The following is a 21000-nucleotide window of genomic DNA, read 5'->3' as shown; positions in this document are numbered from 1 at the left end:
AACAGTCACGCTAGGTAAAAGTAACAGGTGCCCTGTATGATCTGTCCCAATGGATACCACACCCATTGGTTCAGGCAGGGGTGCTGGAACATTTTTTAGAGTGGGGATGCTGCTATTAATGTTATTACACTGAAATCATAGGAACTGTGAAAAATCTGAGTGTCCTACAAAAAACACAAGTGTGGCAAATGTGCCAAGCCCGTTCAGCAGGCGTGTTTCGAGTGTGGTATGAAGCTGGTGGTGCATTTTGGAGCGCTGGTGAGGTGGCGCACTGTTATTTACAGAGAGTACATTTTCTGTTGAATTGGCAACTACATTTGCAAAGGTACAACTATCGTGTTTCTGCAAATATAATCATTTGCGCATCACCAAGTAAAGTGTCTTGATCCTACTAAAACCTTTGTTTCCATCACACTTCGGAATTACAGAAAAAGTGCATTTCTAGCTGCTGATATAATTTGAAATGTGTGTATAGTTCATGAAGGATACAGAAATGTTGTGCGTTGGAAAACAACTGACATGCAACAGCCTTTCCATCCCTTTCCTGAAACTCATTAGGATTGTCACAAGATCAATCTTCCCACTTTGCAGTCAGATAAATAAATGGGGAAACTACAAACATTAAAAAAATAAAGAAATGTAACAGGGACCTTCAGCCTCTATTGCCCACTTGTGCCACAGTTTTTTTGCTGAAAAGGTAGAAACTCTAGTTTGCGTTTTCCTGTGCCCTCCCAGAGCTCCTTGGCTGCCTCTCACGTTTATTTAATCGGGGAATAGCATTGCAAAAGGCCTGTGTCTCACCAGGACACAAGGGTCCAGCCATGTGACCTGCCTTTACGATACATAGTTTACGAGAGTCAAGATTATTTATCGCATTAAACCTAGCCAACACTACACTACAACTCCCAGAATGCTCCGATGTATTCAATTAAACACCAGGGCGGTAGACAAGATGTCCTGATGGCATGTGGTCATAAGATAAACTTCTCCTCCAGCTCCCACACCCATAGCCCCTGCAATAATAATGAACAGTGAAATGTCAAACTGCCATCCACCTCGGGGGCTGCAAATTCAAACCCAGTGCATTTTGGGAGAGGACGTAGCTATCGGCCAAAGCGGCCGACTTCAAGGAGCTGGGGAATGAATGCCCCAATTACTTAACGGCAATCTTCATTCCAACAGATTTACCACGCAGCTAACAATCTCACGCTGTAAGGACATTTGTCTAACGAGTACGCAAACTGTGCCTGCTTGGAAATACAAAATGCATATACACAATCTAAAATTCATAGAAGATCGACCACGCTAAACTAGCGTTCACCCTACCTGGGGCAGATTTCTTGGTGAACCATGCCAGCTGAAAGTAGCTCTAGTAGACCAGTTCTGCCCTTTGCATTGTGGTACGTGTAGTCTTGTAAACTGTAAAGGGAAAACAAACCTCCAAGTACCAGAATGCAATCCGCGCAATACATTTGCGACTTGCACCTAGCATAGGGCAAAGAAATATCTCTTGAGAGATGAAGCCCTCGTCCAGCAAGGCCGCACGGGGTCACGGATCTCCTTAAAGAATTGTTTTTCTATCAACACTAACACCGCGCTATGCCGCACGAATTTTGGGTTGGAATTTCAGAATTTTCGTTATGTGCTCGAACGGCGTCACACACGAAATAACTATTAAAAAGGATGATGAAAAATAAAGGCAATACATTAATATTCCGAGTCGGGAGTCTTTGGATGGATTAATTAATTAAAATGGCGTATTCAGGATGGTGTAAACTTCCTTTGCATCAATTGGACTAAAACACCCGGCAACAATGATGTGCATGAGAAGTCTTGAAAGGTAAATGTGGTGTTTTGCCAACTTGGCGCAAAGTGTCTGTCCTACCAGATGTTCAGCCTGTCCTACCTTTTTAGCTCCCACACCTTTAAATTGTCAACTTGTGATCGTTCACTCCTGGTACAACATGAAAACTTTAAATACCAGAACGGAAAGTTCTATTGCCAAATTATGCAGGAAAAGCAGGCTTATCTTGTTACAAACATAAAATGTCCCTCCATGGACTTTAACCTCATGGTCCATAACTAAAGTAACAGATGACGCCATGACACCCGGATATAACTACTGCAGTCCTGCAATGTAGAGATCTAAGATTCCCTTTGACAATTAGCTGATTTCAGGAGTATTAGACCAGTCGAACTAAACGAGGACTACAGTTCCCAGAATACACTAGTTTGTTGACTGAAAGCCCAGGGAAGGATCTTGTGGATCTATCGATAAAACGAGGGTTTAAGTACACTTTGATATCCATGCCCTCGAATCTAATTAGATTATGCTTGCTAGAGCCCACCAAAGGTGCCCATTTCCCTGCAACCTCTGAACGCCAGAAACCTTACACAGCATGTTCTCAGGCACCCCAACTTTAGACTCCAGTCTTAACGTGGAATGAACTCCCTGGCATTCACTGGAGTTAGTGGTCTGCCCTCACCACCAGCTATCAGCTCAAAAAGACCGAAGGGAGGGGCTCTGTAAATTGCTTACCAGAGGGTCTGGAAAAGCAGGAATTTCCTTTTGGTCCAGGGATGCGAAGTTAACTCGCAGGTTTGCCGGGTCCATTCTGCCTCGGTGAGTGGGGCCAGCCCACGTGTAAGAGGACCTATTTCCTGCCACACCCTTTGGTCTCGGGATTGGTGGAAAATTGACGAGGCCTCTGGATGGATCCCACAAATTAGGCCCAGCAATGGTTTGGAAAGTCTCTAAAAACCGAAGGAGACTAACAAATGGTCCAAGACAATAATGTTGGTTATCTCCAAAGAACCAAACCCGACATTGTTTGCTAGGACAGTGGTCCCTTGCAACAAGGGAGACCCCTCAGCCTCCTGTCAACAAGGCCTTGAGAACCCACCATGTGGCAATCAGTGCCTGGTGTGTCCAATTAGCTGCAATCAGGGGACAGCAGGGCCCGGACCACATTTACTTATGGAGGCGAGGCGGGGAGCGCAGACTGTGTGTGGAGCTCTGGGAGGCAAGATGGGTGCTGAGACCATTGCAGAGACGGAGACCGCCTCGGAAGCCCTGGGCACCAACGGGTGTGCGTTGAATTCTCAGAGTCCAGGTTAGTCGAGTTGGATAGTCCAAACATCCCCGGAGCAACTGGTATATACAAAAAAAACTTTTATTTGCTCTAGCTTGGCCTTCAGTTGATACCACCCCTGGTGGTCGTCATTGGAAACTACATGCCAGTTAAGAAGCTTGAAAACATTCTAAATTGGTAGTGTCGCCATTAAGGTATATATTAATTATTAATCGTATTACCGCGCAGTTTGCACTGTAAAAGTCCAAAGCCATTTATGTCGAAGGACCCTGAATACGGGCAGCTTTTTTTATTTAGGATTTATGCTTGAATATTTGAAAACTGTAAAACTATTTTAATTGACTCACGAAATCAATCTCTTCTTTTTACACTAAATTGCGAACTAGAATTGGGCTGTTCTGTGCTTCACTTGCATGCATGAATTTCACATCGGACTTGATTGTTGCGGTGGATATTTGTGCACTTGTTTGTCCTTTGAAAATGTTATTTTTGATTTAAATGTATTTATCAGCCCAACACTGAGCACCCGGAAACTGATCAGCTGCCTGCAGAAGAAGTGTGTTAAAAAACTACACTTTTACTATTAATTTGCAGTGTTCGCTCCCCCTAAACGAAGTCGTTTTCTTTAAACTACCGTGTTCTTGGGGCTTGCAAAGGCGCGCCCACTGCACTTAGTGACACGCAGTCCTCCATCTTAACGAGGCATAGGAAAATGGTGGCTTGGTTTCTGACCACCTTCCACTCTGACGTAGCCAGTGTCCGCCCTAGTGCAAGCAAGGAAAGGACCTGGCTGCTTAAACTATAGAATACAACAACAATTAGGCCTCAGTGGGCGCCTCAAGGCCCCGGGGCCCCTGCACCTGCTGCAGGAATGGAAGCTACGCCCCTGTCAAGTTGGCACATTTCCCTGCACAGTTCATATGATCGCAGTTCATTGCGGCTTCTCCAATCCTCTATGCCAGCGCCCTCCCCCCCGCCCCCCCCCCCCAAGTTAATATATTAGATTCATGTTATCGCCTTAAATCGATGACCCACTCTTACCTCCCCGCCATTGATGCGGTATGGATGTCTACCCTTAGATCGAGAGGAGGACCATTTGTCCGACTTCCAATGCATTGGTATTGTAAACCCATATGTAACGAGCATTGGCAAAGCCAATAGGTCTCTTTTTAAGAGGCATTGGCTTTGTAAAAGTTTGTTTAGCCATGTTCTACAGCAGCATGGGTGAAAGTTGGAAAAAAAGTGCTACCGCATCATAGTGCTTTTATTTCTGGCGTAATGGGTGGGGGTGGCGGGAGGCAGGGTAAGCAACAATGCAGGAGGATTGGGGAGAACGCAACAAGGCAGAAGGGGAAAGTGAATGGGATTGGGAAAAGCAATGCAGGGATGTGGTGCGCTGAGGCAACGCTTCAAAGCAGGAGGAGGTGAAATGTGAATGCAATAATGCAGGAGGGGCAGTTGGGGACGGGGCAAAGCAACAATGCGGGAGGGGCAGGGCACATGAATGACTGGGTAAGCAGTCATGTGGGAAGAATGTGTGGGCAAAGCAACGACTGGGCAAGAAACAACATAACTATTGGATAAGAAGCATAAACAAAGACAGCCTGCAAACACATGCACTGCTGCAACTACAAAAAATGTACCTCCGAAGTCGGATGAGCAGTGGAAAGACCCAGACTGGGTCAGGGAAGCAGTACATGAGCAATTCTCCAGGGGAGGTACAATAAATGAAGAGGAAGTGAAGCAGACGCGCGCTGACCAAGGAAATGAGTGACAATGAAGCCAACCAGGGGTAAGTAATTGAGGAGCTATAAGCCCACTGTGAATAAACCAAATGTCTCACAAGCAACAGTGCGTGTGGTGTCTTATGCAATACCTAAAAAGAACAGGAAAGCAAAAAAGCATTTATTACCAAGCATGGAGCAAACCAGAACTCTGAGGCAACCCGACCAATGGTGTAACAAGGGTGCCATGGAGCCTGGTGCAATCAATGAAAATGGACACTTTATTGTTTTTTGGGGTAAATAGAACTGTGTTGTGGGTTTGGTGAATCCCTCATGCCTTGCTACCTCAGCCAGCTACACAGATGAGCAAAAGAGGGAAACATCTCAAGGGCATCCTCCACTCAACAATCAAATTATACACAAAAGCCCTGGATATGCCACTCAAATCAAATCCTTTTATTCAGGTTTTCAGGGTCCACTTCATGTATGTCTAAGATGGTGCTATCCCTAGTATCCATCTAAAGCAAGGGTACTCAAAAACATTTTCCCCGGGGCCGCAAAGTTTGGTCTACGGTGTGATCGAGGGCCGCTCTGATGCCAGCAGAGGGTGTAAAGTGGGTGTAGGGGAAGCAAAGCATGTATATCTAGTGGCTGTCTTTAAAAATGAAGGTGTTTCTAAAATTAAGGGCCTAGCTACTTCCTTTCCCTACCTGCAGTTAACCTTTAAATGAGCGTTTGCTGTATATTTAACATTTTTTTCCATGCTAGTGCTGAGTCTAGTAAATGGCAGCCCAGTGCTGCTGCTGCACATGGGGGCCGATGGAAAAGGTCAGGAGGGCTGCATGCGGCCCCCGCGACATACTTTGAGTATCACTGATCTAAAGAGTGTAAGAAAGAGTCCTCTTTTTGCATGGTTGCCCTCACTTTTTGCTAAACTGCTGATGTATTTTGATTAAGTGTGCCCTGGGCTCCTGCCAAACAGGTACCCAGGGACTATGTTCTTTCCCTAAAACTGCATGCATTGAAAACAAAACCCTATTGGCACTCTGGCCACAGGTCAGCCTCTTGTAAATGGCACCACAGACGCCAAGGACAGTGTGGCCAGGGAAGGCCTCGAAGGGCTGCAGCACTTATTGTGCCACCCTTAGAGGCCCTGTCTGTCTGTCTGTCTGTCTCTATCCCGTGTTTCCATAGGAAATCCGCAATATTCTATTTGGAATAACTTTGGCGCCGATTGACGAATCCTCGCGAAATTTTCAAAATAGGTGGGGCGCTCCGCTCCTTCCCTGAAAGTATCGGGGGGGGGGGGGATTCGTCAAGCGGGGGCTGAGAAAAAGGGGGGGGTCCCAAAACGCGTTTTCCCCATGCATTTTTCCATAGGACCTTTAGTCCAAGCTACAGCCCGAACGGCTGAACAGAATTACTTGAAATTTGGCAGAGAGGTAGTCCTCAGGTCAGGGATGTGCCTTTTGCAGGTCTGGTGTAAATCTTTTCAGTATTTCCTGAGAAAATAGCATTTAAATCAATATATATATCTATAAGCGCGCACCGTGCGCGTACAGTAAAACTTGCCGTACGCGCACGCTGCCGTGCACGAGCGCGATTCTGATTGGTTGTTAGATCTTAGTAAACATTCGAATCGGTCGAAACCAGGAAGTGTCGGCCGCCATTTTGTCTCTCGCAGTCTGAGGGGGTGAAAAACAAAGGTGGAGAACGTGAAAAGGGGGCATGGTGGACAGTTCCTGACCCCCTAGCCTTTGTCAGGGGGTCCCAGAAGGACCCCCAAGGGCCAAAATTTCCTTTAATTTTTTTGCCAAAAATCGCAGAGTACGCGTAGCGTGCGCGTACGGTAGAAACAGAAAAATTCCGCGAACTGCGTAACGTGGGTGCGCGGTGCGTGAAGCGCACCGTGCGCCTACGGTACGCGCACGGTGAAAAACCTTAAAAAAAAAAAAAAAAAAACATAGCATTTAAAAAAACGTACAAATTCACTGAAAAAACCATAGGTTTCACACACGTTATAGTTAGGAATTGGCATTTAAAAAACCTTGCAAATTCACTTAAAAAAACCATAGGTTTCACACATGTTATAGTTAGCTGAACATTTCACTCGTGAAAAACCATTGAAATTCCCCCGTTATAGTTAGTGCAGGCAACTATAACTCGCGCAACTATAACTCACGCGACCGCAATCCTCTGCTGATGACGTCAGATATTACATCACTAATGACATGTGTATTTCTGAAACCTAAATACTTGTAATATATGTATAGCTAAAGATTAATGGAAGAAGACATGGGTAAATAAGTGTCTAAATACAGTGATGTAATATCTGACGTCATCAGCAGCGGATTGAGGTCGCGTGAGTTATAGTTGCCTGCACTAACTATAACGGGGGAATTTCAATGGTTTTTCACGAGTGAAATGTCCAGCTAACTATAACATGTGTGAAACCTATGGGTTTTTTTAAGTGAATTTGCAAGGTTTTTTAAATGCGAATTCCTAACTATAACGTGTGTGAAACCTATGGTTTTTTCAGTGAATATATATATATATATATATATATATATATATATATATATATATATATATATATATTCAATGAAAAAACCAAAGGTTTCACACACGTTATAGTTAGGAATTAGCATTTAAAAAACCTTGCAAATTCAGTGAAAAAACCATAGGTTTCACACGTTGTAGTTAGCTGGACATTTCACTCGTAAAAAACCAATGAAATTCCCCCGTTATAGTTAGTTCAGCTAACTATAACTCGCGCGCCCGCAATGCACTACTGATGACGTCACATATTACATCACTCATGACATCACTGATGACATCATCCTTGTGATAGAGTGGCAGACCTCCTCTTCCCCTAATATAACCTTTGATACACACATTCAAAAATAGAGACTAAAATTTTCAAAACAATGGACATACCAATACCAGTTACAACAACCTCTTCAGTAATTCTAAGAACCACATACACATCCACTCATTCACCAACAGTCCTATACAGTCACTCATACATGTACTCACTCATCATATGTACTCATACACCTATACATCCTGTTACACAATGCCACTCATCCATAGAGTTACACACACACATAGTCACTCATGCTAATAAAGAATCAAACATACATTTACTTGCATATACAGTTATACACACACCACCACACTTACTTCTACGGAAACTTACACATACTTAGTCTTTTAAACAATCACTTATAGAAACACATACTTATTCATACAGGAACTCTTTCAATCTCTCACTCTCACATATACTCACTTATATACACCAATAGTCACATATACTAGTTTAAAACATATGTAGTTACTCATAAAGACACTATTGAGACAGCCATTCACTCACTAACAAACCCATACACACACTCATCCGCCCATACAGCTCTGCACACATGCTGTCTTCAACACACACAAACAGTGAGTCACTCATTCATGCACCTTTGCACTAAGTAATACCCCTACCGAAACATACAGACACTCAGACACTCATACTGATACTCAATAAAACAACTAATAACCTATATAGACACTCATGTAGCTACTCACCAACCCATGCAGCCACTTGTACACAGTGAGAGACTGATACAGATATTTTCATATTTAAACATTACTCAGTAAGCCATGTATTCACTATGATACACTTAATCAGTCAGTTACACAATAAATTTTTCAAAAACAAAGCATCCATTTAGACACTTATATACCCATTTATTCTTCCTTTGACCTTGAGCTATACATATATAAAACATATTTAATTTACAGAAAAACACACATTCACTGGAAGATGTCATCACTGATGTCATTTGAGATGTCATCAGTGATGTCATGAGTGATGTCAGTGACCATGTCATGAGTGATGTAATATGTGACGTCATCAGTAGTGCATTGCGGGCGCGCGAGTTATAGTTAGCTGAACTAACTATAACGGGGGAATTTCATTGGTTTTTTACGAGTGAAATGTCCAGCTAACTATAACATGTGTGAAACCCATGGTTTTTCAGTGAATTTGCAAGGTTTTTTAAATGCTAATTGTTATATTTACCTTTTTTTTTTTTTTCAATTTTTTTTACATATTTTTATTTTAATTTTCTATCCTTTTTTAAAGACTATGGTTACATTTTAAAAATTCTACAATATATTTTTTATTTTTACCATTTTTTTAAACTAAACAGGTAAGATTTATTAGTACAACATAGTGGTTTTTTTTTCCCTTTTTTTTTTTTTTGTATTTTTTTTAACGTGCGCGTACGGTAAGCGCACGTCTTGCTTTTATAACGTTAGATTTCTACGCTGTTTGCGTTCAGTTACGCAATTTGCGTAGATGTACATCACGCGTGCGTAACGCGTACGCTGCACGCGCATGTTACGCGGAAGTGAAGGGGCGTGCCTGTTTGCGCGTGTCTTTTTTACGCGCATGCGTACTTTTGCCGTAAGCGCTCCGTAAGTGCACCATAAGCGTAACGTACGCGCACGGTGGGTCATGTGATCAAGAAACAACACTTTTGATTGGTTTAAAGTACTTTCAGTTCTAGAACTCTCCTACACCACACCCATTCCCCTCATTTCTGCTTGTGATCCCTTAGGAGAAGGAGCTGGGTTGTCTTTGTGATACGATGGCAGAACAGCAGAACTCTTCTGAGAGTGAGGCTAGCAGCACTACCTTGAGGCAGAGAAGGAGGAAACAAAAGAGCTTTCATATGGGAGTATTTTTCTTTTCCAGAGGGCAAGAAAAAGGTAAATGCACCCTTAGTGACTTGTAAGCTTTGTGGCCGTGTACTTTCAAGAGGGAATCCCAACAAGAAGTATTCCTTCGGGAATCACACCATGTTGAGACACCTTCATGATGTACACGGTAGGACATATGCTCGACATACTGAAGGTAACCCTTCAGTAAGTCAACCAAGCACATCCACAGCAGCTCAGCCTGGTCCATCATCTGCAAGGCCGAGTCCATCTTCGGCAGGTCAGCTGAGCCCTTCATCTGTGGGGGGAGCATCTCCTTTTTCTGGTCCTCTGGAAACCAACCATCGGTTTGCGAGGGTTTTAATTCGGTGCGCCACTTGTCATGATCTAATTTGTCATAGGGAGACCAGTGTTGCCCTAGTGAACAATTTAATAGATCAGCACATTTGTCGTACCGACTAATATTCCCATTCTTTCTTTCCTCTATCCCTGCATGAACACAACGGCTCTTTTAAGAGCCAACCTTACCTTTTAACTTTTTTTTATATATTTTTTTAAACTTTTTTTAATTTTTTTTTTTTTTACCGTACGCGTAATTTTTTTTTTTTTTTTAAAAACACTAAAAATCAATTATCACATTACAAGGTCCTTGAGAGACTACAATGAAAAACTGAAAATGTGATTGTGGAGAAGTGGAAAAAAGGGACCATGAAATTTTTGACTTACCATACCCACTCAAAAAATTATTTATTAATTAAAATTTAATTTTAATTGCTTTAAAAATGGTTCAAGTTTTCGAAAATTTTCTATCTCAATCTGAAAAAAAAGAAAAGTATTAATATTTAATAAAACATTTTATAATACAGTACACATATTTACATATTTTCCCAAAACATTTTTTGCCTTTTTTTTGCTGTTTTCAGAATATATTGCATTTCACTATAAATTGTGAAAGCAATTGCATTCATCATTTAACAGCGGGCAAAAAAAAATAACAATCTCAGATTGTTTTAAAAAAGCCCAGAATCTTTTTACTTAAACATAACATTATAGAAATGCATAATATTCTAAAAAAATATCTAATATCAATACTTATTTCTTTAAAATACCGTCTGACATTTTTGTTTCAGAAGTATAATCACAAAAATATATCTCAAATAACTCCACAATACATCTGGTTCCATTTCCTTTAGGCCAAATAGTAATTTTAAAATTCTTTTTTGATTACATTTTCAATGTTAATCCAATAAAATTCTAAAGTTTAAATTGTACAGATCTCACCGATTCTCTGTAACATTTTGGTTTCCGAAAGATTAATTAATAATTAAATAAGTCCACAATACAATTGTTTACCTTTCCTCATGGCCAAATAGTAATTTTAAAAATCTTTTTTGAATAAATTTCCAATGGCAATCCAATAACATTCCAAAATTTAAATTGTGCAGATGTTACCGATTTTGTCTAAATTTTTAGTTTTCCAAAGTTTCATTAAAAATTTAAAAAGTCCACAATACAATTGGTTACCTTTCCTTTAGGCCAAATGATAATTTTAAAAATCTTTAAATTTGAAAATTCCAATGGTAATCCAATAAAATGGTAAAATTGTTTTGTACAGATCTTGCCAAGTCTCTCTAAAATTTAGGTTTCAGGAAGATTAGATAGGAATTTGCTAAATCAAAAGGCAAACGTTGCTTTAAAATCAATTGGGAATCATTACACAGTGTCCAGCCTTTTTCACATTTAAGATAAACTTTGTAATGTCCAGAAGTAACAGTAGGTCCTTCATGGAAAATTATTGCAACTGTTACAAAAGTTTTTCCTGAAATTGATAATTGCTGTCCTGTAAACTTCTTTATTAAAGTATCCAATTTTGAACCATCAGCTTTACATCGTTGCATCATTAAAATTACATATTGTCTATATTCCTTTAAAATAAACGTTGAAAACATTTCAGATTGACACTCACCGCATTCCATGCTATGATTAGCATCTTTAACTAATTTAGCAAAAGTGACTGTTTTACTTTCTGGCAATGTTAAATAAATAAACCTTTCAGAATCAACATTAGAGCCACATGTATTGTAACAGTTTTCACAACTATGTTCCCATTTATAAGAGACACCAAACATATTTTCAATGGGAACCCCTTCTTCTTCCAGTACCTGAAGAAAAAACATCAAGAATTCCTGTGCGTCTTGCTGTACATTTTGAGAAAACTGTGTTCGTCCTTAACATCTAAAAGTTTTCTAATTTCAGTAGCACTTTCTATTTGAGTTTTATCATTACTCAGCTTTTGAAAAAGGAGACAACTCAGAACAGAATCTTTTTCTCTGATTTACTATTATCTGCTCTTGCAAACTTTCAAAATAAAATACAACATTCAGCACTACATTAGCGTAGCAGTTGACACCAGAGCTATTTTCAAAATGACATCCTACAACCTCTTCTTCATTTTCCTTTTTGCTTGCAATTACATCACTCCTCTTTTTGTTCCTCCTCTCTACATCTTCATTACAGATATTCTCATTTCTCCTTTTACGAGAAACTACACGTTTCTCCAACACAGGATACTGACCTAAATGAGGAGCATAGGTTCTTCTTAATCTATTATACTCCTTTACACAATTTGTATCAGCACTAACTTTTGAGTCATCAATGTCTATCATGACTAAACCAGATAATGTTTTCACTCGTGACAAAGCTACATAAGCCATACCTTCTTTGAACACAGTTGAACCAATGTTCGCACAATCTACTCAATCCTTGAGACTTGTGAATAGTTACAGCATATGCTAGTGAAAACGGAAACTGCTTCCTACGTACATATGTCTTTCACAAGCATGAAACGAACTGAACAACGACAAATGTCTTTAACTTCTATCTGATCAAATTTTATTTTTAAACATTCAATTCCATCTTTTTTCTGATAATTAATAAAACCCACAACTCTTCCCATAGCTCCATTAACTAAACCTTTTTCAACATCCAAATTTCTCCTTAAAAATACTCTACAGTTCATGCAAACATAAAGATTTTTTTCTAATCCAGCTGTTTTGGAAATGTTTTTCTCTAGTGAATCCAATTTATTTTTCAGTGTGCCTGTTAATGTGATTGTAATTCTTCCATCCTCAATTTTGTCCACTGCTTCCAATTTCCTGATATCTTCCTTTTCCAATTTTAAAAGCTCCTAATTGAATATTGAGCATTCACGTAGAGTTGGCATTAAGCAGATGACACTTCTTTTCTGCAATGTTCTTGTATATCTTCTCTGCAACGCTTTCTTCCTTTGGAAATAAATTATGTAGCAGCCGACTCTGTAATGCTTTTTTGCCAACTTCTGTGAGTAGTCCAATTCTGATATCTTTCAGAATACTTCCATATTCTTCATCGTTTGCTTGCCTCATATTAGTAGTAAGTTCCTTGTACTCAAAGAAGGACCAAATATTTGCATTACCGATGCTTCCCAATGACTTCTTTGTGTCTTCATGTGTCACAGTATTAAACACTGGTTGTCCTTTAACTGGAGTAAGTTGTAGAAGATCCCCAAAAACTATGACATGTTTTCCACCAAATAACACGTCATAGTCTGTCCCTAGAATTTGCTGCATTCTTAAATGCACAAAGGCAAGCATTAAGTTTGATACCATGCTCACCTCATCAATAATGAGAACTTGCATCTTCTTCAATACTCTTGAAACTTCCAAGCATGCTTCTCCAGTTAGCTTGTTGTATTGTATTTTGTTCTCATGCTCCACTGGTAACATTAGCAAACGATGTAAGGTGATTCCTTTTATGTTATATGCTGCTAACCCAGTTGGAGCAGTAACCACACAAGACAAAGTAGAATCCGTTTTTTGCTGTAGGTAGCTTCCGATGACTTTTATTAAGAAACTTTTTCCAGTTCCAGCTTGTGCGCTTACATACATCCTGATTGGATGAAATGATGTGCATGAGCACTCTTTTTTTTTTTTTTCATGTAGAAACCCGTGATCAATTTTGCTTCTGATCTCTTCATAAATTTGTTGCTGCTCTTCATTCAGTTGTCTTTCCAAATTTTGTAAGTCTATAAATTCTTCTTGAGCTTGATTCATAGCCTTTCCACTTCATTCATGGCTATTGATGCTTCATTTTCAACGATTGGTTGTCCTAGGGGATCTTGACTGAGTGTTGCTGAACTTTGGCTGTCTTGAGAACTGTCTCTAGCTACTTCAGCTGCAATTGTAGTTTCCTGTTCAATTTCTTCATTTAACATTTGCAGATAAGTTGAGAATGTACTGCATTGTATGCTGTCTTTGCAAGCATTAAATGAATCTTCATAGCTTTGAAATTCTCCCAGTAGTTCGTCCTCTGTACGCCATGATTTAAACAGCTGTAAAAGAGCCAAGTAGTAAAATTCCTTTTTGTCAGTAGTGTCGCAACTCAGCTTCCTGTGATTTTTCAAACTTCCTTTTGTTTGCTTCACCAAACATCCTTCCTCACCAATGACTTTATATTTTCCATTGTTGATGTCTTCTGCGGCTTTCCGTGAATAAATGTAGTTCTGCAGCACTTCATAGAGACACATGTTCTCCAGATGATGACTTCTCTTGGGATAATATGTGTCCAACATGTTTGATTTCAAAATATCTGTACTTTCTGGGTCATTCTCAGCCAAATATTCAATTTCTCCAACAGATTTCAGTACCCGATTTCTCATTGCTGCAAGGCCTAAACTTGCCCAAATTATTCTTCTTGATTTCGAGTAGAGACTTGCAGAAGATAACCTATCTGAACATTCGTAGGATCCAATTTCTCGATGCGATAACCTCTTTAAACTGAAACTGTACAGCTTCTTACTGACCGTCTTCTCGTGAGAAATCTCTTCCCACATTTCTTTCAATTCAGTTTTTTCAGGTTTAGTAATGTAAGACGTTACATATCGAGCAACAGCAATGGAATTGTCAGCTACATACTGTATATCCATGTTGGCATTCCACATGGATAAAATGACTGGGTTGTAGTCATTTATATTTTTTGATTCTTCTTTTCTTTTAAGGTTGTAGGTATTCTTAGGTGATTTTCTTGTGATAGTATGTCTCACAGATGACATAAAACTGTTTACTCTTCCATTTGAAAGAACAGGTCTAGGAAATCCTAATCGACATTTAGTGTAGTATTTATCTTTGCTCTTGTATTTCCGTCGACAGTATTTTCCACACCGATGACTTTGGAAACGTAAAACTTGCTCCTTTAACTTGTTCTCTTCTGTGCTTTTTGGTATAGCACATGTTGCATATTCTTCAATGTAAGATAACACTGCTTCATCAGTATCTGTTCTAAACTTTGGGGCATCCTTGATCCACAACAGCATATGAATATGAGGAGCACCTCTTGCCTGGTACTCTTTTCTCCAAAAGAAATCCACTACTTCTCCAAGGGGTGGATTTTTTTTATTGCAGATGAAGGACATCATAGCCTCAAATCTATGATTGAAATATCTGCAAACATTAACCGGATCCAATGAGCACAGTTCTCCTGCTGTCTTGTATTCAATGTTTTTAATGTTTGAATTTGCCTCTCGTAGAAAATCCAGTAAATCATCCCAAGCGTACTCAGCACAGCTTAGGGTAAGGAACCATGTTGGTGTTCCTAAATTCCGTAACATGCATTTTAAGTCACCATGGCGTCGGTACCAATATTCATTTGTCCCACGCTGACAAGCCATCAGATTGATCAGTTGTGTTTCCAAATGATCATCTCGGTGCTGCACTTTCTCCATAAAATCCTTAGCAGACACATTTTGTAAATGTACTCCACTTTTTAAAATGTGATTTACTGCATAAGATAGTGCAGACAAGTCGCTTTCAAATAAAAGATGGAACAAATAAGGAATACTTTGTCGAAATCTGGGATCTTCTGCATATAGTCTTGTAGTCCGATACTCGGAAGCTGAAATCTGTTCTGGACGTTCATCGTATCGTCCTCCTTTTCCTTTAGGAAACAGCTGGGGAAAACATCGAGCTTCCAAGCTCTCCTCCCATACACTCACAGGAGTTCCTTTTGCTTTCTTCATCTGAAACAGATCAATATTGTCTCCCATAACTTCTTTTGAATGTAGAGGATGTATCCAAAAATGTTCATAAATTTCTTCTTCCTTTGACTTGTCCACTTTTTCAATTTGTCCAGTTGGTGTTTCTGTGTCTTCTTGTAAATCTTCTTCTTCTTCTATATAAATTGATTCATACCATTTGTTATTCCTTTTCAAATACAAATTTGCTCTTTGTACTTTCCGTACATCAACCAGCTCCTGCCAAATCTTCTTATTCTTTGTAGGTACACCATTTACCAGAATAACTAATGGTTCAGTTTCCAAAGTATCTGCATCAATAGTTTCCATATTTTTTTTCAAATCCAAGGACAAATACACCACTCTACCTTTTAAACCTCTCAGTGAATCTGAAGGAGGTAATTTACCAGTTTTGGGCTCCATACGTACTATGGTCTGGAACGGATGAACACATTGAATAAGTATAGACTCATATGTATTTAATTCAGAAAGTTCGGCAGGAATAACATCCAATTCTAAATTATTATGTACAGCTCTGGTTGGCATTCTATTTTCCTCTAACTTGTTGTAACAGTATTTACAAATACGCTGATCTTCACCCAATTCAAAACCATTTTCAAGAAATATATATGTGGCAAAATACTTCCACTTATAATTATCTTCATTTTCACTCTTTCTGTAGAGATCAACATTCCTAGTTTGTTTTCTATAATGAGTTCTGCGGCAACAAATACAAGTTATATTTGGTCTTTCATTAGAGATTATTGCAAATTTTGTTATGTGATCATTAAACGTTTTACTTACAGAGGGTTCTACATTCTCTTCCACTTCTTCCTCATTTACTGTGTCCTTTCTGCACTGTCTTGTTCAGGACCAAAGTAACAAAACTGAATTTCATCAACAACCTTCTCTACATCTGATACCGATCCACGGAACAGAGCTCTATTCAATTCATCTAACTTTATTGCTGGACTTTTAGCAAAATACAACCGTCTCACAAACTTTCTCATTTCAGTATGATGAACAGCCAGCATCCTAAAATGATGGAAAACACTATTACACACTTTTCTAGATAGACAAGCCAGAGAATGACCCTGCAAACCAGTATTCTCTCTCACTCTGCTTGGATCTAGACTTTGAAGCACCTTAATCTTCTGTTTTACACTTTTTTTTACTATATTCTCTTAGAAACTCACGAAATTTATCAATAGATTCCTGACGCACAGTGCAAATACTACTACAATTCCAAGTGTACACTGGGGCTTTAGGACGTCTCCCCATAGCCTCATCCGCCATCACTTGTACCTCATCTCTTGGAACCATTATCTCCTTCTCCATTATGCAACCATTCTTCACTTCATAAGCACGACCTCTGGTGTCAACTGCATGCAGCAAACTATTACTTTGAAAATAACTCTCTTCATTAAAAAAAGGTTCACTACTTGAACTATGCATCCATTCTCCTAAAAACACTTTACAAAAGTTTGTTCTTTTCACTACTCTTTTACTTTTGCTTTGTGATTTCAGTACATTAACCATTTTATCTAATGTACGCATCCTATTCAAAATTAAAATGAATAGTTTCCTTTTTAATTCTAATGCCTTTGCTGCAATAGCTTCAATTTCTTTTTTTCTCTTGTAATATTTTGCCTTTTTCTTATATTTCTTCACATCCTTTATCAAATTGGACATAACTCTTCTCTGAAACATTTTTCTACGTATCTCTTTAAACGCTGTTTTTCTGTTTAAGTTAATCTTTGTTATTGCAGAAGGTATATTTGCATTAACTAAATTCTCAATTTTTTCCTGTCCTTTTCTATTGAAAACATTCTTTCCAGTACAGACATTTTGTACATTTTTCCTTTTTTTGAAGATGTTCTTTAAAAAATCTTTTGTCTGCTTACCAGAAGACTTTCTCTTTTTCCCAACATGAGCATCTCCAACTAACTTAGGTCCTCCAGTTGTCTTCAAATATAGTTTTTTTTTTTTGTGGTTTTTCCTTACTGTGGATTTTGTAGGCATCTTAAATTTTGTTCACTGCTCTTCAGCAATACCTGAAAAAAACTAAAAAAAATTCCTTTTTTATATTTAAATATATTACTACATTTTTTATGATCTTTTCAAATCTTAAAATACTATGTACCCCTTTCCTAGAAGTGAAAATCACAATAACACATTCACAAATTAAATATCTAAAAACAATTCCTGTGTGCACACAGTCATGCTTTGAAATTAGGCAGAAAACGAAATTTCTTTGCCAATTGGAAAGCACACATTCTACTACTTTTTTGGCAAGTAATAAGTACTTTTACAGTCTGACACATTTTGAATCCACTTTTCAGTTTCTGATAAAAGCACATGTCCAAACTGCTTTTTGAGACCAGCACCATGTGTAACCTGGGTGACTGACTACACTCCAGCAAGGGCAACCAGCCTTAGTGATGCTGAATGTATTTGCATTACTGACTGCAACCTCAAACCTAACTCGGTTGTGAATACTGTGCATGATTCCACAGGATAAGCAGCTGGGTGTGTGCTAAGTCAGTTTGCTTCTGCATAAAAAAATAGCTCCCCCTTTCCATCTAATGCAAATGTAAAATCACCAGAGCAATACCAAACAGCTTTCTGAGACCAGCAACATGTGTAACCTGGGTGACTGACTACACTCCAGCAAGGGCAACCAGCCTTACTGATGCTCAATGTATTTGCATTACTGACTGCAACCTCAAACCCTAAAAGTATTCCTCATTTATACCACTACACCTTAATTTATGGTGAAAACATAGTCCATATTATTTTACATGTTTTTATTTGCATTATTAAGTGCAACCTCAAACCCCACTCAGTTGTGAATACTGTGCATAATTCCACAGGATAAGCAGCTGGGTGTGTGCTAAAAGTCTGCTTCTGCATAAAAAAATAGCTCCCCCTTTCCTACTAATGCAACTGTAAAATCAACCGAGCATAACGCAATAAATCTCTGCCTGTAATTCCTCTTTGCACACAGTCATGTTTTCATATTAGTCTGAAAACGTAATTTCTTTGCCAATTTGAAACCACACTTACTACTCTTTTTTTTGGCAAGTGATAAATACTTTTACAGTCTGACACATTTTTAAATCCACTTTTCAGATTCTTAAAAAAGCACATGTCCAAACTGTTTTTTCAGACCAGCAACATGTGTAACCTGGGTGACTGACTACACTCCAGCAAGGGCAACCAGCCTTAGTGATGCTGAATGTATTTGCATTACTGAGTGCAACCTCAAACCCTTAAAGTATTCCTTATTTATACCAGTACACCTTAATTTATCGTGAAAACATAGTCCATATTATTTTACATGTTCCTCACATTTAAATTTCTCCCAAAACAGAAAATGATAAACACAACTTCAACAAAAGGAATTCCAATTCTATTATTCATGTCTTAATTTACCATATACATCCCCTCTCAAACTCTAAACTCACCTTTAAAATTAGTTAGTTGTGAAAGAAATGTGGCACTCAAACAGCAGATTATCAGAGCCAGGATCTCTGTTCTGTACACCTCTCTCCTCTCAGCAGAACCAGATAATGGCAAAGTTTCCCTCTCTTTTTCCACACATATACATGTAAGTTTCAAATCTCAGTGCTTCCCCCTTTTTTTCAAATGTAATCACACATTTCTATTGGTTGAAAACCAACCCTTTTCCAAAAGTACCCTTCCCCCAACTTGACTTCTGCCTAGTACCCTTCCCCCAACTTGACTTCTGCCTGCTACCATAGCAACAGCTCATGAAACACTGCTGTGCAGAGTTAGCGTTACAACAAACAAATGATGGACGGAATGCTGACAATGCAGACATTCTCCCCCAGTCTAGAGATCTGGGTTAAATCCATCGTTCTTTTGCCTACTACACCACCCCAGTTTAGACATGGCCATATGCAAATCAGTCTTGACCTGTGCCTCATGGGAACAGTCCAGCCCGAACTGCCAAGCCATGTCTTCACTGGACCGGAATCAAGCATCCTAGGACCGGTTTCTGGCTATCAGCCGTCATCAGCCAGGATAGCTTGACTCTAGTGGCGTAGTGAGCACGGGTCCCACGTCTGGGAATACCCATCCCACTTAGGGTGAAAAGCGTTACAACAAACAAATGATGGACGGAATGCTGACAATGCAGACATTCTCCCCCAGTCTAGAGATCAAGCAAGCCTGGCTGAAGACGGCTGAAAAGCCAGATACCGGTCCTAGGATGCTTGTTTCCAGTCCAGGGAGGACCTGGCTTGGCAGTTCGGGCTGGACTGTTCCCACGAGGCACAGGGTCAAGACTGATTTGCATATGGCTGGGTTCAAACTGGAACGGCATGGTGAGCAAAAAAACGATGGATTTAGGCCCAGATCTCTGTACTGGGGTGAATGTATGACATTGTTCTGCATTCTGTCCATCAATTGTTGTTTGTGCAGAGTTAGGTCAGAAGTTCACCAAACTTTCATTTCCAAAGAGCAGGAGTGCTTGACTTTTTAAACCTAACAGCAAATCCATAGTACTGTTCTTTGGTAACACATTTTTCTGTACCAATACAAAACATGCTTCTATAAATTTACACATACAGCCTAGTTTTTATTGTAGAATGGTATGAAACAGCCAATCAGTTTATTTTAAAAAAAAAATATGTATGCCTCCATTTCCAAACTGTCTTTCATTTCTTTTTACCATTCTACTGAATTACACCTCCTGAGTGCATCCAGTTCTCCTTTTGAAGATGTTCACAGTGTGGATTGTAGGGCACAGCTATGTCTTCTGGAGTGAAAAGTATGCAGAGAAAACAGGTATGGTGAGAGACCTTGCTTTGCCAAATGTAGACATTAAATGGATTGGTCAGAGAGGGTTAAAGTGGCACCAATTGATGCCATTGGTGAAATCCTTCATGCAAATCCAACACCCTGACCTCATAATAGTGCACTGTGGTGGCAATGACCTAGGCACTGTGACTGGGGTAGGTCTGGAAATGCTTATGAAGGAGACCTTTGCACAACTTTTTTCACTTTTCCCTAAAACTGCCTTTGTGTTTTCTAACATATGCCAAAGGCAAAAATGGAACTGGTCCAATCATTTCTGTCCACAGATTGACAAAGCAAGAAAGCACGTCAACAAATCTGTTTCTGCTTTTCTCCGAGACTATGGTATGGGTTCCATTTACCACAACAACTTGCGTTACGACATGCAAGACATTTATAGAGGAGATGGTGTGCACTTCAATGATGAAGGGAACAGAGTCTTCCTCTTGAACCTTAGACTCTGCATCGGTACTTACTTGTAGGTACCACTAAAAAAATCACTTCATAAACACAACGGCTCTTTTTAGAGCCCCCTAATATCTAAACATTTAAATCTGCATTTCATTTCTTTTTTTATTTTTTTTTTCTTCCGTACGCGTACGGTGAG

At 39.4% G+C, this 21000-nt stretch overlaps 2 protein-coding genes across 3 annotated transcripts in view; one reads left to right on the top strand and one right to left on the bottom strand.

Annotated features, from left to right (window-relative positions):
* Positions 1-2718, bottom strand: part of CLSPN (claspin) — a 413699-nt gene extending 410981 nt beyond the window's left edge. Inside the window, exon 1 of one of the 2 annotated variants that reach the window (XM_085647976.1) lies at positions 2540-2718. In XM_085647976.1, coding sequence (XP_085504102.1) covers positions 2540-2614 — 75 coding nt within the window. In that variant the 5' untranslated portion in view covers positions 2615-2718. The remainder of the gene's footprint in view (positions 1-2539) is intronic. The other variant, XM_085647975.1, reaches the window with a different exon arrangement.
* A 267-nt stretch (positions 2719-2985) lies between these two features.
* AGO4 (argonaute RISC component 4) overlaps positions 2986-21000 on the top strand; it is a 588224-nt gene continuing 570209 nt past the window's right edge. Inside the window, exon 1 of the mRNA XM_085647981.1 lies at positions 2986-3113. Within this exon, the coding sequence (XP_085504107.1) occupies positions 3029-3113 (85 nt within the window). The 5' untranslated portion in view covers positions 2986-3028. The remainder of the gene's footprint in view (positions 3114-21000) is intronic.

Source organism: Triturus cristatus, chromosome 3_2 (assembly GCF_964204655.1).
Source record: "Triturus cristatus chromosome 3_2, aTriCri1.1, whole genome shotgun sequence".
Classification (NCBI taxonomy): Eukaryota; Metazoa; Chordata; class Amphibia; order Caudata; family Salamandridae; genus Triturus; species Triturus cristatus.
This window is presented reverse-complemented; position numbering and strand designations above follow the sequence as displayed.